The sequence below is a fragment of the Panthera pardus genome, unplaced genomic scaffold, assembly GCF_024362965.1.
Source record: "Panthera pardus isolate Hobbes unplaced genomic scaffold, ASM2436296v1 HiC_scaffold_10, whole genome shotgun sequence".
NCBI lineage: Eukaryota > Metazoa > Chordata > Mammalia > Carnivora > Felidae > Panthera > Panthera pardus.
In genome coordinates this window covers 16,516,005-16,536,499 of record NW_026526655.1, presented here as the reverse complement: position 1 = coordinate 16,536,499, position 20,495 = coordinate 16,516,005, and the positions used below count along the sequence as shown (strand labels likewise).

The 20,495-nt window shown below is 42.0% G+C and overlaps 1 protein-coding gene across 5 annotated transcripts in view; it reads right to left on the bottom strand.

Annotated features, from left to right (window-relative positions):
* Positions 1 to 411: 411 nt before the first annotated feature.
* Positions 412 to 20,495, bottom strand: part of EPHA4 (EPH receptor A4) — a 149,716-nt gene continuing 129,632 nt past the window's right edge. For 3 of the 5 annotated variants that reach the window (XR_002078986.2, XR_002078985.2, XR_002078987.2), the window contains 7 exons: positions 18,468 to 18,529; positions 17,802 to 18,011; positions 15,776 to 15,925; positions 12,128 to 12,321; positions 8,380 to 8,535; positions 7,105 to 8,034; positions 412 to 2,919 (listed from right to left, as the gene is read on the bottom strand). Coding sequence is in view for 2 of the 5 variants with exons in the window: in XM_019445811.2 (XP_019301356.2) it covers positions 2,913 to 2,919; positions 8,380 to 8,535; positions 12,128 to 12,321; positions 15,776 to 15,925; positions 17,802 to 18,011; positions 18,468 to 18,529 (779 nt within the window). In the remaining 3 variants the exon portion in view is untranslated. Of the gene's footprint in view, positions 2,920 to 7,104; positions 8,035 to 8,350; positions 8,536 to 12,127; positions 12,322 to 15,775; positions 15,926 to 17,801; positions 18,012 to 18,467; positions 18,530 to 20,495 lie in introns of those variants that run through there. The other 2 variants (XM_019445811.2, XM_019445812.2) reach the window with 2 other exon arrangements.

Below are 20,495 nucleotides of genomic sequence, written 5' to 3'. Positions count from 1 at the left end.
CATTTGCTGAGCTCTGGCTAGATCATCTGGTTAGACACTGTGCTAACGTTCTAATATATTTAGTCTTTATAAAAGTTTGTGATATTATAATTGCTACTCTACAAACAAGAAAATAGGCCCAGGAAGTTAAGAAATTCACCCTAGATTGCACGGTAGGAGGGGACACTAAATTCCAACCAAAGTTCATTGTCTTAACTACATTGGGATAGGTGCAAAACTCATAGAACCTAAGTCCGATTTGCTAATGCGTAGTTCTCAAGGGTCAGGGCCATTTGGAAGTCAACGTTTTTTATCCTCTAAGCACACTCAACTGGAATTTAAGATCTTGTGGGCTAACCAAAGGACAACCAAGAATTCATGGATTTAGAAACAGCATGCATGTTGGCAAATTATTGAAAAGAGACAACTAGATTCCAGGTCTGTATACGGCAACTACTTTATTATTTTCAAATGCAAACTCTTTGCATTTAGTTTGCTATTTTACAATTTTACAAACTAGGTATAAAAGACCATAAATAAATGACATAAGTTATGTGTACCTAAAGTTCATGAAGGGAAGAAAAATACCTTGACAAAATAAAACAAAATAGAAAAATCTATGTCTAACTCAAGAGAGCGCTCAAATTTTGGAACATGTATGAACCAAGCAATGTTCTGTTAATTTCCTTTACGGTATGAACTAAATTATAATAGGCCTTATACATTCTAATTTTAACCACAGTCCTTGCATATTCCAACATACTTGGAGTGATACAAAAAATAAATGCACTCTTCAGTGTGTATCAACGCTTGATGTTTGGAGAATGTTAAGTGAAAATATTGCTTCTAGAACTTTCCTTGACTGGTCAGAATTTGCGTGTCTTCGGACCAACATTGAGGCTATAAGCGTGTATGGATTAATACACATATCCTTCACAGATCGAATACAAGAGTTCTCAAAACATACACACCAGTAGTGTCGTGAACACAACCTGTCTCCAAAATAACTCTTTGAACACACCAGAACGTTTCATCCATGACTGTTAAAAATAATTTGGGGCCGGCAGACACATGGTGAAGCTACTCGATTTGGTGCAGGGGAACAGCTTAATGCTGCCCTAATGGAAGATCTGAGCAAGATTCAGCATCTGAACTCACTAGGCCAGCACTCGCTTATGGGGCTAATCCAGTCCCTGAAGTTGGCCTCCTGCCCTGACCTCTGGGGAAAGATGACCAGCTCAGAGATTCAACCTCATTTCTTTATACATATTTTTCAGGCATCAATGCATAGGCACATCCCTTTAAAAATATAGTAAAGTCCCCGAAAAGGGGTGAATTCACTTTGTCACTCTGGCATAGCTATGCGAATACAATGCCACACACCCTGTCAGAATGTAATAAATACTTATTGATGATTTTCTCTACTTCTTCAATAGCATAGGGTTCGGAATCTTTTTTTTTTTTTTCCCATTTTTCCCTGATTTGATGTTATAGCTTATGTAAATGGCCACAGTTTCTGCAACCGTAGCTGAGAATACGCAAGGCAGCCACTCAGATTATGAAAAAATGGCAGTATGTTGGCTGGAGTTTGGTACACGTGTCCTATCAGAACTGAATCTTCACACACTGGACCTCAGATTCCAGAAGGCTAAGGGCCATAGGAGTTAGCTGCATATGAATTAATTGTAGAACTCATCCTCTAAACTGGGAACCCGAAATCACTTGAGGACATTTAATCCCAACTATGCCAACCTCGAGAGTCACTGGCATGTATTTTTCTGTGACATTGAGAGACAAAGTATTAATCCGGGACACATCATCTCAAAGCTGACACACGCGTCTACGTTTGTCTCCGAAAGCGCATGGGTTGCATATATTTGTTCGCATTCAACGAGTCCATTTATGCAGGAAAACAAAGGCTACTTCTATTCCACTTGAGGTCACCAGACAAATTCCATCCCCTTCTCTCTCTCTCCATCAAGAAATTGGTGATTCAGATGGGAAGTTCAGTCCGCATTAACGATCTCGACGATGGGTGGTCACCCGCATGGATTTATATTCTCAAATTACCCCCCTGCTAAGGTGAAAATGCCTCCATCCAAAGCTGTCGAATTACTTATTAAGGTTAGTGTGGCAGTTACGAAACACACTTCTAGATACAGGGCATTGAACACTTCCGGGCTGTCTTTCTAAGGGGACGGGTGCGGTCTCCAGGCCCACTGTCGCACGTGGCTCGTAATCTCAGGACTGGTGGAAAAGCCAGCACTCTCCGGGTGTAGCATTCCACAACATTCGCAGGCAGGTCTAAGCATGAGGTTAGACGCTCACGCGTGCACACACACCCGCGCACACGCACACTCACACCTATGTACACACATCAAAAGAGATAGTCAGCTCATATTTAGTCTAGGAAAAAAATATATTTATATCACTGCAATGGCACACCTTGGGTAAAATGTGACTTCAGCAATGCATATCATAGGCAGCTCATGGGAACTGGCTTTGTTTTGCGGAGTGGCACCCAACCTGGTGTCCGTCGTAAGACCTGTAGCCTTGGGTCACTTGCTGCCGCACCAATGCAGCAGTGACGCACAGGAATGAGATACGGAAATACATATAAATAAAACCACAAGGAGTTTAGGAACAAGGGCTCTGCGGAGTTGGTGCTGCGAGGCAGTCCGTTCCTCAGTGCAACGGGAGAACAGGTGCTGAGCCTCGCACGTTTGCTGTTTCTTTCACTGGGAGAGGAGATCGGAACGTCAGCCATTTGTTCTTTTCAGGTACGGGTGTTGTTTCATCAGGGTCTTTGCTCCAGAACTGGCAGAGGGGAAGCAGAAGAAACACATCTCGAAGGGACTGAGGAGGGTGTGTTCTGTTTTCTTCTGTGGGCTTTGTGATCGACAGGAAGGGCTGTGAGGCCAAGATAGCAGAATCTACTCCCTGTAGAGAAAGGAGCAAGGTTTTAGACAAAACATCAACCAATACGGCCAGCCGGTTGTCAGCCAACGTTACGGGCAAGAACAAAGCACGTAAGGGTCGGTGTGGCTCAGTAAGAAGCAGCTCAGGAGGGAGAGCATGAATTCCTGCTTTCCTCCTCTGAAACAGGACCACTATAGTAACAACAATAACAAAAGTGTTTATTAGTAGCTCAATTATAACAACTGGGGGAAGGGACTAGTCTTCCTCCTATCACACGGATGAGGCCGTTGAATCGCAGCAGAGCCGAGCAATCTGCTCCTGGGCAAGTCACACGTGGTGAAGGAGCAAAGCGGGGATTCGAACCCACACAGTCTGAGGCTATAGCCATGCCTTATCCACTGTGCAAACAGCCTCTCCGAGATGAAAATTCTGACTTGTGATGATTCATTTGTGTAAGAGGAGAAAGGTAAAATGACGTGAAAGGCAAACTGTGCTACAGGTAAAGCCCCGGATACTAGCTCCCAGTATTTCCAAGAGGGAAATTGTGTGTCGTGGCAACAGATCTGGAAACACCACGATCCGCCATTATTCAACGACATGATTGGCAAAAATGCAAACGAAGAAATAAAAATCCCTGAACGTTTTTCTTACAAAGGAACTTCTAATGAAGGAGAGTATCTGGTAAAGGATTCATACGAGTTGCATGGACCGGGCACAGAGAGGGACCCTTTGGGCGTGGCACAGGGAAACATTTGGTGTGCCAGTGAGAAAGGTTTTGGGGGCTCAAGCCCACCAAGAACTAATCAGTCACGACTGCCCCATCAGTCTAGCACTGGGCAGATCAGCACGATGCAATGGAATCATCGTGGCTCTCCACTGTCCCCACAATTATCAACGCAAACCCGAATAAGCAGTTCCTCTTCTTTCTTTTGTGACAACTGACAATCAAGGTAGCTTTGGGGACTGTGTCTTCCCCCACAACGGCCATGTTTGGCAGCGAATGACCTCAGGTATCGAGAGAGCAAGGATTAAGGCCGGAACGTATCTTCAAAGACAGTTTAGCTCATTTTATTAAACCAATCATTTACATGCTGGTTTTGTACCTATGCGTGTTTGTCGTGTGTGAGATATAAATCCAGGTTAGTTTCTTTGAGGTCAATAGCCATGGTTTGGTCTTGTAGAGAACACTTTAGTCTATTTGGAGAGAGAGAAATAAAGTTTTCTTATAAAATACTCAGAGAGAGATTACTTCTTAAGCAACTTAAAATTATACTTGTGGGTACGGTTATAACTAGCAAGCCCTCCCTGCAAGAAGCCTCTTGTCAACATCATTCATTTTGACAATTATGGGGGGGAGGGAAGAAAGAAAGAGAAGGATTTGGATCTACTTTTCCAACTGTGTCTTCTCTGGAAATTAGTACGTCTATCAAATGTAGTTCCTGAAACCTGACTGTGCAGAGACTTAATCAGGCAGGCATGTATTTACATGCAGGACAAGGAGAACAGGAGTATGACCTTAAGACTGTTGGAACACAACCAACGCCATATGGTTAGGCACACTTTTGGAAGGTGATTTTGTTGTACTGCTAGAAATTCCACTCTTAGAGGAGAAAAAGGAGTCCCAAAACACTTTTGTTCCCTTTCAGTTCCCCAACCCTCTTCTTCACTAAATGCCTGGATATAAATACATGTTATGAAAATAGTTTGTAATAGGAAGTGGGCTATTTGGGGACTCACTGTGTATGTGAAAAGGGTTGGATGTTTGAAGTGACAAGGGTAGGAAATATGAAGGATTGTATCTAGCTGATGCCAGAATATTCTAGGGTGGAGAAAAATAAACGTTAGCTCCTTTGAATGGAGACAACCTCTTTATCATGGGGAAGTGTTTGGACAAAGACCAAAGCACGTGGTCTATGTGGCATCATGAGGGAAAGATGTGACTTTCACTGCATCTAAATAAACAAAGCATTGTTCCTCTGAATCCGTTACGAAGGCATCGAAGTGTCTTTACCATCCGGTTCCATTCGTTACAACGGGATCGGACTTGTGCGTTTCATTTTTTTTTTCAATTATAACACAATGTCACGAATTCCAAGGCTAAGCGACAAAGGAGTACTTGGTAGGTCTACAAAGGTAGGTGTACCTTTTGTACAGACGCACGTTTAAATCACATCCTCACGAATCCATTTAAGGTGAAGCGGCTTCGCGGGCACGGCTCCTACCACTGAACTTCATTTCACCTCACTCCAGCATGTCGCAATGCAACATTTGGGTTCCCGAGTGAAAGAGGGATGAGTAGCACTCGGAAAACCTTGGAGGAGGCAGAGTGCACCTTCCTTCCGTGAAGCCCAGTGCGTTCTACATAAGAGCGTGTCACGTACGCTTACGACAACGCCGTGTGTTAGGAAAGGTGTTATTGTTGAAGTATCATCATCTCTAATTTACAGGTGGAGGACCTGAGTTATAAAGAAACATGGAGCGAATTTCCCAGTGTCAACATCTCAGCTGGCTTTCAAATCCGTAGCTGTCTGGACGCCAGAGCCTGGCTCCGTGCCCTGGGAAACAATGCAACCTTCCCACTGTCCTCCTGTTTCTCTTCTAGAATGTGTAACTTCGCAGAAGCAGTGAGGTTTCACTTTTACAGCTACCGGATATTGTGGGCACTCGGAAAGCCCTCTGTTGGCCTTTCCCCTGGCCTGGACTCTACCTCCTACGCCGTGTTAAAATGAAGATTCAGAAGGCAAGCTTTGAACGTCGTAAGATTTCACGTCCCACCTTGCAATCCTTGCCTGATGAGTTCACGTACACAGATACGTGCTGAGAAAACAACGCGACGACGGCCGCACAGTGTCCAGCATTAACTCGTTAGGGTATCTTAGAGCTGACACGTTCTCTCTTTAGAAACGTTCTGCTTTGAGTATGTTCAGCGTTTAGAAAAAATAGCTCAAGTCTTAAGCTGCCGCCTCGAAGAAAGCAAGACTTCTAATTATTCAGTGTATGCAAGGAAACACTCTTTTGACTTACAAGATAATGTCATAATGCCACCTTATTTGAATTGCACCGTGGAGGTTGAAAACAAAACACTCCACAGATTCCCTGAAGGAAAAAAATAAACATATACATTTTTTATTTTTTTTACAGCAAGCAAAAAACCCCACCTACATTGTCAACTTTGAACATGAATATCCAGAACTCTCAGGGTTCAGCAAAAGTGGTGATAAAACAGAAATTGTTGGAGTAGTTTAAAAAAAAAAAAAAAGAAAGAAAGAAATTTCACATTCCTTCTGAAGAGAAAAGCTTTTACAACCAGCGTCGCAAAAAGGTTTTTACTAAACTGTCATGATTTGACAGCATCAGATTGAACATGCCTTTTGCTCTATAAGAAATAGCTTTCAGCATAAAACCAAGGGTGGGGGGGGCGGGGGGAGGAAGGTCGTTAAAATCAACCAAGTTTTTGTTTAAAAGTAGTGCAAATGGAAGCATTTAAGAAGTTAAAATCTGTCCAGGCAAAAAGAGTTAGGTCGTTTGTTTCTGACAATAAACAAAGCCATTTAATTCACATTTCACGAGGAAAATTCCGGGATTAAAATAGAAGGATCTAAGGCTCACGGCCTTTACGGATGAGAAGCCATGTTTTCCGGTAGGTCACATTCTAATAGCGAGGACATCAAGGTAAGTTCCAAGTCTCACTCCTGACTTCGAGGTAAATCCTCCCTGGCTGACCCTGTCTGGTGCCGGGGCTACAGGAGCAGGGCAGAAAATAAGAATAATGGACGGACCTTCCAGGATTTCTCAACTGCAGCAAAGTCTCCAAAGAATGAGGCGTGATCCCAGATTAGAGGTGATTACTTGGCACCCCAAAGACAGGAAGTATTTGTGGCCTGAATGACGGGCACCAAAGGGTAAAAGGAACTCAGTGTGAGAGAGAGCCAGCGGGGGTCTAGGTGCCATGTTCCGAAACCTGACTTCATATGGTTCCTATTTCACTTCTTCCCGAAGGAACAACGGGGAAGAACCTACTGGCTTCCATACCGGTCTCTACTCCCACAGTCAAGAGAGGACTAACATCCTGAAAGAACCCCTAACTGCCTGACAGTCATGAAAGAATATTTATTGGTTGGTGTTTCAAGTTGGATCGAGTTAAAAAGAAAAAAAAAAAAAGAGTTTTCACTGGAGAAAGATCCATTGCGGATTCTTTTGCCTTACCTTGTAGGTCTGGGTTTGCTTCTTTAAAGGAGGGAAGTGTGAAAGTTCCCTATTCAAGATTGTCACGGTCCACTATCCATAAGGTAGTTACAAGAAGTTTGTAGAGTCCCAAAATACGACTTTATATGGCACAGCCTCAGGCCCAAAGAAACAGACCTTGTTTGTCCAGTGACGGGGAGGTGTTTGGGTTTTATTATTATCATTCTTATTATTTTTATTTTTAAAAATCCACTTTCCTTTTCTTTCCAGCCCCTTATGATGACTTTCAGGTCACCATAAGCCACCAGGTGGCCCGATGAGCTACGCGGTCTTCACCTAGGTTGTTTTCCGTGGTAAGAACCAAGCCTTAGAAGCTACGACTGAGTCCTTCCCAAATGTTCCTGGGCATGGTATTCATTCCGGTGAGAGCAAGAGGACGGTCATTTACACCACAAACAAAATACTGTAGTTGTAATTCCAAATGGAGAGAGGATCAAGGATGTCTCAGAGAAGCTCAGTGTCTGTCAGCAAAGACTCATCAAAACCCGGAGGTGGTGTTCTATTTATACAGGTACGTGTATTTTACAAACTGGTGACGGACGGAGTACTTCTGAGACACAATGGGTTCCAGGTCTCGATTCAAGCGACGGTCTGTCATTTCCGTAAGCCCCGCGATCTCAGCAAAATCTGTACACCGGGCGACGCTGCAGGTATTTCACTTTTTCTTTCATTTCAGAGGGCGAAGACGGAGTTAAAAAAAGTGCAGTTCTTCAATTAAAGTGCATGGATGAGGTAAACTAATTTCAAGAGTTCTGAGTTTATTCGACAGCGCTGGCTCAGACAGGAACCATTCGGCCGTGTATCTGCTGCATTTGGGTTCTCATCGCCTGGACGCTGCTCAGAATCTTATTCTGATGTGTGACGGCTGTGATGCCGATTCTTGCCAGGTCACTGGATGTAGGGGGAGAAGTGAGAGGGAGAGAAAAAGGCATGAGGGCCGAGAATCTCGTTTCGGGGCTTCATGCAGACACACATTGGAATCAGCCACAGCTCATACGGCACAGCAAGGCAGGTATGTTCTAATGTCTAATTAAGCGATTTAATGCAACAATGTAGGTGCTCGAGAGGCTGTGCAAAAATTACACGCGATCAAAATGAAAGGCATTCCAGTTTTTTTCTTTCTTTCTTTTTTTTTTTTTTTTTTAATGAGTAGGATGATAATGCAGCTCAAAGCAAGAACGGCAAATACTATTAAATCTAGATTTACCCTTTGGTGTTACATCGCTGAGTACTTACTCCTGGTTCATGTGTACTACAGCCTCTAGTGTGGTATAGCCGGCAGCCGTGAAGTTATCCTTATACCGGTCCATTTTAATGGCCTGGAGCCAGTCGCCAACGGATACCACGGCGGAGAATTCGGAAGAGCTCGGATCCAACAAGGCGGTGTTAGGTCTGGCGGTGGAACGAGAAAGTGTGGACAGACGAGAACCATCAGCGAGACAGCAAGACTCAGAAGTCAGATTGCCTAAGATAGGCATTGAAATGCCAAGGACGGGCTTTTTAGAGGACGGCCTGTTGTCAAATGTCATCGTGTGATGTTTTGTTGTTTTTTTTTTGCCCCTCATCTCACAAAGTCATTAAAACATGTATCAATCGCCCTCTCTGCCCTTGATTCCACTTCCCACATTTGTTTCATGGGGACCTCTTGGGATACTAAGGATCATCCCAGTCTTTTCACATCTCAGCCTGGGGGGAAAGATTGGGGGAGACCTTGTGGCTGATACCCGTTGAGTCTTTGCAGGAAGAGGGAAATTCCTGCCAGCACTATTACATACCTCAGGACAGCAGCTATGGAAACCCTAGTGAAGTAGGAGTAAAACAAAAAAAACAAAAAAAAACAAAACACTGTGAGCTTGCAACTCGCCAGACTTGATGGAGCGGAGAAAACAGCAAGAGTTCAAGTCCAGCGTGCGCCCAGCCAGGTCTGCAAGGCAGGCTCAGTGCATTCAAACAAACTTGGGGACAGCAGGGAGTTAATGCCCTCTTTAATCAGCCCATGCCTGACCACCACGTGTGCCAAGACGGGAAGGAAGAATGGCCACTTTGATCACCGCGTGGATTACGGAATGCGCTTCTCGTCTTCCCTTGCTGGGGCTCTTAAATAATCATTTCAATGAACTCTAGGCACTTTTTATGAACTTATTTCTTAGTCTACGCATTTCTCAGGCCAGGTGTCTTACGTTAGGTCATTGTCAAGAGTGACTACAGTTCAAGGCGGGAATTTTGCCATTCCTCGTGATACTGATAATACAATAATTATTGTCAAGAGAAACATAGTCCTCTTTATCATCAAACTACTTAATAATTATTGGGTAGACCTTCACCAGGTATTTTATACCACCTTTAATCACCTGTAGAGCAACACGGCTACTTGTTTATTATATTTCCTGGAGCTCCCGTTTCCCTAGAAATTATAGAATGGGGTTGATCTTCACATTCTGACCTAATTTTCCTCCTGAGGCTGCGTTGCTTACATAGAAATGTTTAAATAGGAATATCATCATTACTGAATTTTTAGCCAAAAAGAATATATTCTCTTGCGAAAACAAAATTAAGTCGGTATAATGCCTTGATTAATTTTCTGCATGGCAAAATTAATCTAATTCCATTGTTTATTTTATAATTTTTACCTGTTATTTTGGTTTGCACAAATTCTTTCTTATGTAACTATTTTAAACAAGACTTGTTTTATCAATCAGTTTTGTGTCCAAATCGTAGCTTGCCACTGTGAATTTTTATGTCCGTTATTTCAATTAAGTCTAATTTTCTGAGTAAAATTGTGTGAATTTTTATGACAAGAATAATCAAGATTTAACTCTTCCCCCAATAACAAGTAACATCACATAGAATTTTAGACATTAGTGTTCATGTTTATCAATAATATTCATCATTAGACAAGACCAATAGTTTGCGTTTCTAACTTTAAGCCAAGGGCATGAATAGGGCAACATGTAGGCTCTAGGTACCCGACAAGGTCAAAATGACCTTAGGATGAAAATAACCTCATTCACTATCAATGAACTCTAAGGATTATTTGCAAACTTGCTCTGGAAGTCTTTGTGCTCTCTGTGGAACACCATGACATCTGCCTAATTTTGTGCTGAATCACATACAATGTTATACTACATCCCATTATCAGCAAGCAGTAATCAGCATCAAAGCTACCGAAGTACCATCAGCGAGAAGAATTTAGATTTCTAAAAAGTATATCCAATAACTCTGTTCTCAGTTTGTTCTGCATAATGGTACAAAGCACACATTATGCAATATCAGTGGCCGAAGAGTTTATGCCAGCAGGAGAAGCACCAAATACCAATGAACCAGCCTTAGGACCTTCAGACAAAATTCATGGGATCCGGAGCTGGAGACCTAAAAGCTGGAGGAAATTCGCCTTGGAATAGAAGAGGCCAGAATTGATCTGGATATCGGAGAATTGAAGAACAAAAAGTAGCCTGGAGATGCTAGGGGAAAAATTTTTTTTTTTTTTTTTTTTTTAGGTCACTTGGCTATCAAGTGGCAGAAATAAGATGTGAACTTAGACCATCCTAAGTGTTCTTTCAGAAGAGCTTGATCATTAAACTCTTGGGCTGTGGCAAATGCCAAGGGATCTGAAAGCCCAGAAGAGAACAGAGGGTGTCTCTGCTGCTTGTTCCAGATTCTTCGTGCATTGAAAAAATCAGCGTATATACCTTCTCTTCCGCAACCATTAGGCTAAGTCTGCAGAAGACTGGAGGGGGAGCTCCCTGCACTGACCGAGACTGGAAGGTCTTGGACATTGTGGGAAAAAAAAAATCCTCCAATTTTTAACTCAGCGTCATGATGAAAGAGGAGCCTTGGAGAATTGCAGATTTGGAGGTGAGTAGATACCTTACTTCTTGCAGGCTCGAAGCAGCTGATTATCTTATGCTAGTCTTCATTTAAATCATTTAACTACCAAGGGCGGTCTATACTCTTTGGGGTGGGACCGCTATCGAGGTATCCGGAATCTTAACACCAGAGAGGCTCCGTCTTCAGGTTGAAAAGTTCCTATTGAATTAAGAGCACTCGGGAGTATCTGGGATCTTCTTTCTGGACTGATCACGCTTCTTCCTTTTGCCCTTTCCAATGGAACAACTACCTATTTTACAGATGGTTCAATTATATTCATTTTTAAAACCCTTCTCAAACATTCAGCCATATGCTTTGCAACTTGATCAGTTTCTATTTTGGTCCTGCTTCCTTCTACTCTTGAAAGACTCAGTAAAGAGAAATGTTAGGAACTGAAACCGAATGAATTTTGTGCTTTGTAAGCTTGTATGTGCCTATAACCCTTTAGAAGTCAACCTAAAACAGTGCCTAAAGAGGGGCGCCTGGGTGGCTCAATCGGTTGAGCATCCGACTTCGGCTCAGGTCACGATCCCCCAGTTTGTGGGTTCGAGCCCCGTATCGGGCTCTGTGCTGACAGCTCGGAGCCTGGAGCCTGCTTCAGATTCTGTGTCTCCTTCTCTCTCTCTGCCCCTCCCCCGCTCATGCTCTATCTCTCTCTGTCTCTCAAAAATAAATAAATGTTAAACAAAAAATTTAAAAACAGTGCATGAAGAGCTGTCCTCTACTCCCCATTTTTTGCTAATCCAGTGTTCCTTTCCCTTCCCCAAGTATAGCATCTAGTGACCTGAATGTCTTCTCAAAGTACATTTTATCTTTCTTCCTAAATGTTCAGGTCCAGCATAATAAAGTAAGCACTTTAGCTATTTGTTGCTGGGTTTTTTAATTTTTTTTATGTTTGTTTTTGTACTACTTTTTGAGGCCCGACAGGTGTTAGGCTCTGCGAAATGGTGAACAAAACTACCATAAATACTCCATTAACTGAGACAGAAGCCACCCAGGCTGCAGAGAGCTGTGCAGTGGCCTCTGACTAAAAGGCAGAAATTAAAAGTGAGCCACCGCTCGCCTGCCACCTCTAATGTATTATATCATACATCACTATTAAGAAGGCATGGCCGACCTGGAGCTCTCGGTCCCCGTCCTCTTCAAGCTGTTGGGGTTGCGGATGAGTTTGTCCAACATGTTGACAATCTGCCCAAATTTCGGCCTATCACTTCTCTCCTTCTGCCAGCAGTCTAGCATCAGTTGATGGAGTGCAATGGGGCAGTCCATTGGAGGAGGTAGCCGGTAGCCTTCCTCGATGGCTTTAATCACCTATCAGAGAAAACAGAACGCTATATATTAAGCGGCCAGGGGAAGCTGCTGTCAGAGGTCCATCCTCCTGACCCGCAAGATCCCCTGGACGTTCAGCTGCCGGCAAGCTCGAGCATGGGAACAGCACCAATTTCTTTGCAGAAGCCAAAGCTGGACCTGAGTGTTGCTGGCAACGGGACAGGGAAGCCAGCTGTTGCCATGAGCTGTTCTCAGATGACAGGCAATGCCAATCTGAAATTCTCAAGTGAAGAACGCATCAGTGTTCCGAAGTGGTTAGAACACAATCAGGTCAACAGCCTGGTGTTGGGCTGGCTCTCGGAGATCACATGGTGACCGCCCTCCTCCTCCTGCTATCCAGCATCCTCTGAGCCCTCGTAACGAAAGACACTCTAGCCTCGCCTTACAGATCTTCCTTCAGAAGCATTCACAGTTGCGTCCAAGATGAACGTCTCGTTGTATCATTTTAAGTCTGTATCCTCTTGCACAGACAGCTCATGGGTCAGTACAGGAGCCCTCCTTCCAGACCTCCCAATCCAGAAGACACTCCCTCTCTCTAAAATAGCACTCTCCTCAAACCCTCCACATGGCCAACCATTTTTCCTTTGGAAAACCAAAATACACCAATATACCAACGTTACATCACATTCTTGGGTCTCAGTTGTCTGACAGTTGGCCCTGTTAAAAGGTGTTAGTAAGTGGATTAAAAAAAAAAAAAGTAGTAGCAAAGAAAATTAAAAAAGAAAAAAATTCTTTTCGAGCATTCACATTCTGAAGGGGACCTCTCCACATCTAAGGAAAGAAGTTATAATGGTAGACGGTAATTGTCTCGTTGCCCAGAGTTCTCCCTGCTTAATAAGACGTGAGTTAACTCTCTAACAGTCTTTCTTCTAATTCAAAATTTTTGCATCTGTCTTCACAGGAATTACAGTAGTTTTCTTATCGGCCTTTTGCAAAGCCCCCCATCTTTAGGGTATGAATCCCAGTAATGGAATATCACAGGACTCATGCCAAATTTAAGGAGGGGGAGTATTTCATGATTTCTTGGCTACACATTAGCATCATTTATGGGAATCCGATGAAATTCTAAAAGTCTTTTTTTTTTTTTTTTTGGTCTGGAGATTTTTTAAAAGGTTTTATTCATTTTAAATCAGTTTCGTTTGGTTTCTATCAAAATGGGTAGATGCTAATGAAACACCCAGAGCTCTAGCCATCTCAGTGGCCACGCTGGATTCACCCCGCAGTGGGGTTTATATTTCCTGTTCAACAACTGGCCTTCCACAGCAAACAGTTAATTCAGCTGGGTCCAGTTTCTATGTATCAGTATGATTATTGTCTTTTCAGCTGGCACACAGTTTGACAGTCCTCTTGTGATTTATTAAGCCCCCTGATCCTTTTTCTCCCGCGTATTTTTGCCAACATCCTGTTGTATTCGTATTATTTACTACTCCTCCTAGAGTAGACTTCTACATGCTATCTTACTAAACATTAGTCTCTTTATTTCTGGCAATTACGTGAAGTCAGTTTGATCTTCTGACTTCCTTTTATCTTCCCAGGTGCATGGTGTTGACTCTAGACTTGATGACAACATTTTACATTGAATTGATGAGAAGGAGAGAAATATTGGGCTAACGCCAGGATAACACAATTTGTTATGAACCCTCAGACTGCTTAATACTCTTTCATTAGCTCCCTCTCCACTGCCAGCTTGGAAGATGGCTTGTGGGTTAACAAAGCATATTTTCTCAGTTTACTGCTGAATGCTTTTGGGGGGGCTGAAGAGTAAAACAAACAAAAAACTCGGTAAGTTTGCCATATTTGCGACAGTTATTTTGAGTCCATTCACCATATGCCAAATGAATTCTACTCATGAAAGTGATTTCCCGGTTACATTTCCTATCGATTCCTGTCCTACGCAGAACCCAATGGAGACAAACACGCGGGAACGACAGGTCGACATGATCTGCGGGAGAGAAATGGCTTCAAATGCTCCTCGCGGAGAAAACCAGACAACTGCAAAGTTTAAAACAATAAAAATTATTTTAACGTAATATAGAAACTGCCAAAACCGTGGGTCTGAAAATATTCAGGGCAGGGAAACGGACAGGATCTTGGGAGTCGCTGCTCTTCTGAGCATTTGGTCACGACCGCCAACTGAAAGAGAGTTTAAGTATCACATCGTTAAAGGAGTCAAGGTATGCATTACTTGCTCATTTAGGTTGTTTTTGTCCTTCCGTCAAGTCTCTAATCCGAAAACAAATGTTGTTACAAGGTAGGTACTGGAAGGTGTCTGTAGCACAATCACATCAAACAACGCATTACACACCCCTCACTTCTGTAGTTTTTTCCAGCCTGCAATTACCTACTAGTTATGCTAGCTGCTGGCCTTCTTCCTATCCGCTATGAACTTTTCTGTATAACTTAACAGATAACACAATGTCAACACCATCACTCCTCTTAATCTGGCTAGCGAATTCTTTTTTGCGCCCCTCGCCGTGGAGCGCGTTAGTTTCTCTATTGCTCTGACCATTATTTTATCGATAAGGCAACCAGCACCCGATTTCTCGAGTTCTTCACCTAATAGCCAAGGCTGTGCAACTTCTTGTTGTTTCAAGACAAAGCAGATGGTCAGGTAGCATTCCACATCAGAGAAAATTTTTGAAAAGGAGATTTTTTTTCTAAGCTGTAATTTTTACTGAGAAATTGAAGGCCACGCCTTTGTCAGCCCTGTGCGCTAATATTTTACTTCACACGTGTAACTAACAAGTGTTCTGGGAAGACCCCTTGGTCCAAGTTTTTTGCTTTTTTGTTTTTTTCCTTCTTTTTCACTGGAGATGTTTGTAATTAAATTCTATTACTCTGGAATCTTATTAGTGTCATTATTGAATGCTTTTCTGAAATTGCAGGCATTGTGGATACTCCCTTACGAAGTAGTCCAGATGGTACATTTAAAGGGATGTGCATAATTTACAAAGGGTCATTTAGTGAAGCTTTATTTTAGAGTCCTCAAGGGGCAAGCTCTAATTACAACTATGCCAGCTTTAAAATATTCACTAGTTCTCTTCAGATAAGCCCTTGGTGTCCATTTTTTCCCATGTGAAATTTGCGTTTTTCATATATCCTTGTATTTTCCTGGAAATCAAAGTTGAATTGTATGCCACTGTGGATCGGAGCACTAATCACGTAAAAGATAAAGCTCTCGAATATAAGTCTATAAATTTAGAGATAAAAATATAGATCTACTGAGTTGGTCTCTCATGCTACCCCCATTTAGGCGACGTAATTTTGGCCCTTGAAATCCATGACTGTGAGGTTTAACTAGATTATCACACACATTTGTATTGAGAATCTTGAGTTTCACGTATCATTTCAAGCTCAAGCCTACTCCATCCTACACTGATGTGATCCTTCCTGAATCTCAATGCAGAGACATATATTTCAGAACATAAAGACTCACGTCTTGATTGGACATATCCCAGTAGGGTCTCTCTCCATATGACATAACTTCCCACATAACGATTCCATAGCTCCATACATCACTCGCCGATGTGAATTTACGATAGGCAATTGCTTCTGGCGCGGTCCACCGGATAGGAATCTTGCCACCCTGTGAACGTTCGAGCCATAAGTTATTCCCTAAGTACATCACTGATGTGCCATTTTAGTCCCTGAATGTTCTTACTGTTTGCCAAGCAGGACGACAGCATTCCTGAGATAGCTCTCCAAACAATAATAAGAGACTTGTTTATTTTAACTAGTCTTCTAAGTTGAGACACTTCTCATGTGTTTTCTTTGGTCACAGGGCAGTGAACAAGTAATCTGTTTAATTATTTTTTAGAGAGCCTACCTATTTGAGTTCTGCTTCAGGCGATATTGTAGGAGAAAGGAAATCGCAGGATTTACAACATGCATATGTTATTACGGTATATCAGTGGATGCGTAGCTGACGCTCACTTTGACTTCTTGCTGAATTCTCTCACCCAGCAGCACAATGGCGATAGTTAACATTGCTTCTGGAGTCATGAACTAAGGAAGTTAAATATGAAATTTTCTATCCTCCACACTGCCGTCCTACTTTTATATAGCATGAGAAAGATGCTTAACATGGTTAGAAGATAATACATTACACAGGCTCTTAGAGGAAGACAAGGAGCAGATGCTAATGTCATTACTGACTTTAATGGAGGGAGGGCACCTGCAAACGTGGCAAAGGAACTGACTATTACCCAGAAAAAGTTTAAAATTGGTGCTTGATTTTTTTTTTTCTTTGCCCCAAATGTCTATTGTTTGGTTATTACACTTAGGTGAAAGGTGTTTTTAATCAAGTTTCAAATTGCCTAAGGTTCCATCTGGGGAAATTAATACAACTTAACTTGAGACTCCAGTGGTTCCAGAGAGCATCATTTGAAAGCTTGCTTTACTGAGGCTACTAAACAAGACACTAAACAGTACTAGAAACTACATTGATTCACTGCAGTGTGACTGAAACACTGAAAACCCAGCGTGTTACATTTCTACTTGTTCTATACAGAAGGACGCTTGTGCTGCCTTCCACCTTCCTTAACTAGTTGGCTAAGGTTTAATCTACGTAAATGTATCATTCTCAAAGCCTCCTTTAATCTTCCTCTCCAACTAACTGGTAAAAATACAAGATCTTCAGTATTCACAAAGATGCATTCTTTCTTACATGAATGGACTTAGAATTCAAAAGTGGATATATGTGTAAGATTCAAAGCTAGAGCCACGGCCATAGAACACTACCAGGGAAAAAAAAGAAACCCACCCACCCACCAACCAACCAAACAAACAAAAACAATGCTTAGGATTGTAAATGCAAAGTGAGCATCAAAGGAGGAAAATGTCTGCTTTCCGTTGATTTCAGCAGTGCCCAGCCCTAATGGCCAAACACTTTTAGGATTCTGTTTCTTCCATTAGTATCTTACATTCAGATTGTCCAGCTAAGAGAGGATAGCCATTGACTGTATACTGATAACTCTTAACCGTGCCCTAATCTGGCCTATCTACCAGGAGTAAAACAAAGGCCATTAAAGTTGAAAACTCCTTGCACAGTGTAAATGATTTATAAATGCTGTATACACATCCTCAGACTCAGTGGCCAACCAACTAGAAACACTGCTCTACCTTGTTTAAAATCAGAAGACTTTTTAATAATAGAAAAGAATCAAATGGAAAATCGAAAACAAGAAGGAAGGAAGGAAGGAAGGAAGGAAAAGAAGAAAAATTAAGTGTAATAAATACAATAATTACTCAAAGCTCTAGTTTGCAGTTTTTAAAGCAGTCACACATCTTAAGGCGGTTTCAAAATCCCTCTCAGAAATACAGCTTGAAAATGAATGCCTGGATATGAAGAGGCTCTGAAGGATGAGGAAACTTACAAAATCACAAAGGGCTTAAACATCAAAGTGAGAAAAGAGGAACAGTTTCATCAGAGTCAAAACCCAGAGGTCGCAAATCCTCCTTACCCTGGTGGTGTAAGCTGCTTCCGGATCATCCTCAAGTACTCGGGACATGCCAAAATCAGACACTTTGCAGACCAAGTTGCTATTTACCAGAATATTCCGGGCAGCCAGATCTCGATGCACGTAGCTCATATCCGATAAATACTTCATCCCGGACCCAATGCCACGAAGCATGCCCACCAGCTGAATGACAGTAAATCTGCCATCATTCTTCTGCATAGGAAAGGAATGAGGAAAAATCTCATTAGCATTAGGCCAAATTAATTTTCACCAAAGCATTTATTATTACTTAGATCTTTTTTGATTTCTGTATCAAGCATGCAGTGAAATGCCACACTATTTCCGGACCTTTCTGACCGAAGTCACTAATTCACTAGTAGAGTGTATCCTAAGAACTGGGTTTGCTTCCTGTGGTAGATGGAAATTATCCAACTGTAATGAATCTACAGCTCACATAGCCCCACAATGCAAGAATAAATCAAATACCACCCTCATTGAACATGGATTATTTAATAGCCTTTAAAAATCACATCATTCTCCATTTCTCCTCTTCTTCCCTTGCCCCATTAAAAAATTCCATGAATACAACTAAACAGAATGGACACAAGGAGTCTGTTAGAGTTTTCTAAATACCGACATTCTTGGGTTTAATATAAAGTAGTCACGTACCCTGAGGAATGCATCCAAGGAGCCATTCTCCATGTACTCTGTTATGATCATTACTGGTTTACCTAGAGTTTTCAGAAAGAAAAACACAAACCCTTGATGAGCACTGCAGTTAATGAGATAAAAATGGGCTGTGCACAATTTTACTGCCAAGACACCTGTCTTGTGCGATCTAATTTAATTAAAACAAGCCAAGCTTATGCCTCAGCTGTGGGGAGCTAGGAATGAAATATTAAAAGGACGGGTAGGTTTAAATTCCATCTGGAAGGTTAACCCTTTGGGTGGCCTGTTGACAAGGTCTTTAACTAAAGTGGCCTCCGGTATCCAGGGAGCACATGAATGGATAATTGCTCTCTCGAGCAAAAGGGGAAGAAGATAAATGGGCCGGCCTGTTTAAAGGCGAAAAAAATCTTTAGGATAATTAATTTATTTTGTCCCCAGAAGAGCCACTTGTGTGATGCCAAAGGAATCAATGGACAGAGAAACTTTTTTACTTATTTAGAGAAACTCAAGTTTCTAAGAGCAGTAACTACGCAGGATACTTCATTACTCAGACACATCTTAAAGCTCAAGCATGCACAATATTAACCCCTCTCCTCCCCACCCCCCCCGCCCCAACGCCACCTTACTCAGATCGGGAGATATCTCCTTTCTTTTCCCTTTCCTATCTATAAAAAAAGTTATCCTATTTGGTCTTTTAAGCGGACAACTTCAGCAGCAGCAACAACAGCAACAACAACAAAAAAAACAAAAATCAGAGAAGAGCTGCAGGAAATTATTTCAACGGAGACAAGTTAATTCAGCACTAGAATATCCTTGCTTCCCCTTCACCTGTTTGTGTGTGTGTGTGTGTGTGTGTGTGTGTGTTTGTTTTTAGCAAAGAGAATAAAATGAATTTAAGGTTTGGGAGAAGTGGGGGGGGGGGGACAATACTTTTATTTTACTTTAGTTTTCTTTCTGAGGAACTTAGGAAATAGGAATCATTCTTTAGTTTCTTCATGGCTGGCAATGGACTCAAGATCTGAAACTCCTTCTTTTTAAATAGTGTTTGTGGGAGGGAATTGGGGCGGGGACGTAAATCCTCAATATTGTACTAAAGGAAAGGTTAAAGCAAAGAGAACATAAAAGATTCCCCGGGAGGAAAATAAAATGCTCGTTTGATAAATCAAAAATATTCACTTTCATTGCTATACTTGTGGACGGTTTGGACTTAGACATTCAGTCAGGGAAAATGGACTGGGGTAGGTCACCACTGGAAAGTTCCTGTAACCATCCTAACTTAATACCTTTGCCACCCAGAATACACTCTGTTCTGATGTGCGGAGGGGGGAAATGTCTTTATTTCAGAGGCAAAAATTAGGAAGAACAGAAATTTTCAATCTCCTACCAGTCCAAGTTATCATTTTTTAAAATCATTTATTTTTAATGTTTTTACCTTAAAGTTTATTTACTTATTAAACTTATAAGAGAGAGAGAAGGGAGGAGGGGCAGGGTGAGAGGGAGACAGAGAATCCCAAGCAGGCTCCTCACAGACAGTATAGAGCCTGACGGGAGGCTCAAACTCACCAACCCTGAGATCATGACCTGAGATGAAATTGAGCCATCCAGGAACCCCAATCATTTTTTTTTTTATTGTGTTTTTGGTATCATGTCTAAGCAATCTTTCCGAGGTAAAACTTTTGGATGAGGAAATGATACCATGGAGAGTTTATTTTCAGTGATGAATGAAAAAAATCCGGCAGAAAAAGGGCAAGTCGTGGCTTCGATCAAAGGGTGAGGAAAACCACGTCCAGTCTTTCCCCTCAGCTGGAGGGAGTCGTCTCTGAACACCTTTTCTGTCCTCCCTCAATATAAATAGGAAGCTCTTTGCTTTACTTATTTTATAAATTATTAAATAAATTTGTAATAAGTTAATTTTATTAATTTTTTCTGACAGAGAGAGAGAGAGAGAAAATACAGAGGGTGTGGGGAGAGGCAGAGAGAGAGACTCCTAGGCAGGCTCGGTGCTTGAGCCCGGTGGGGAACTCGATC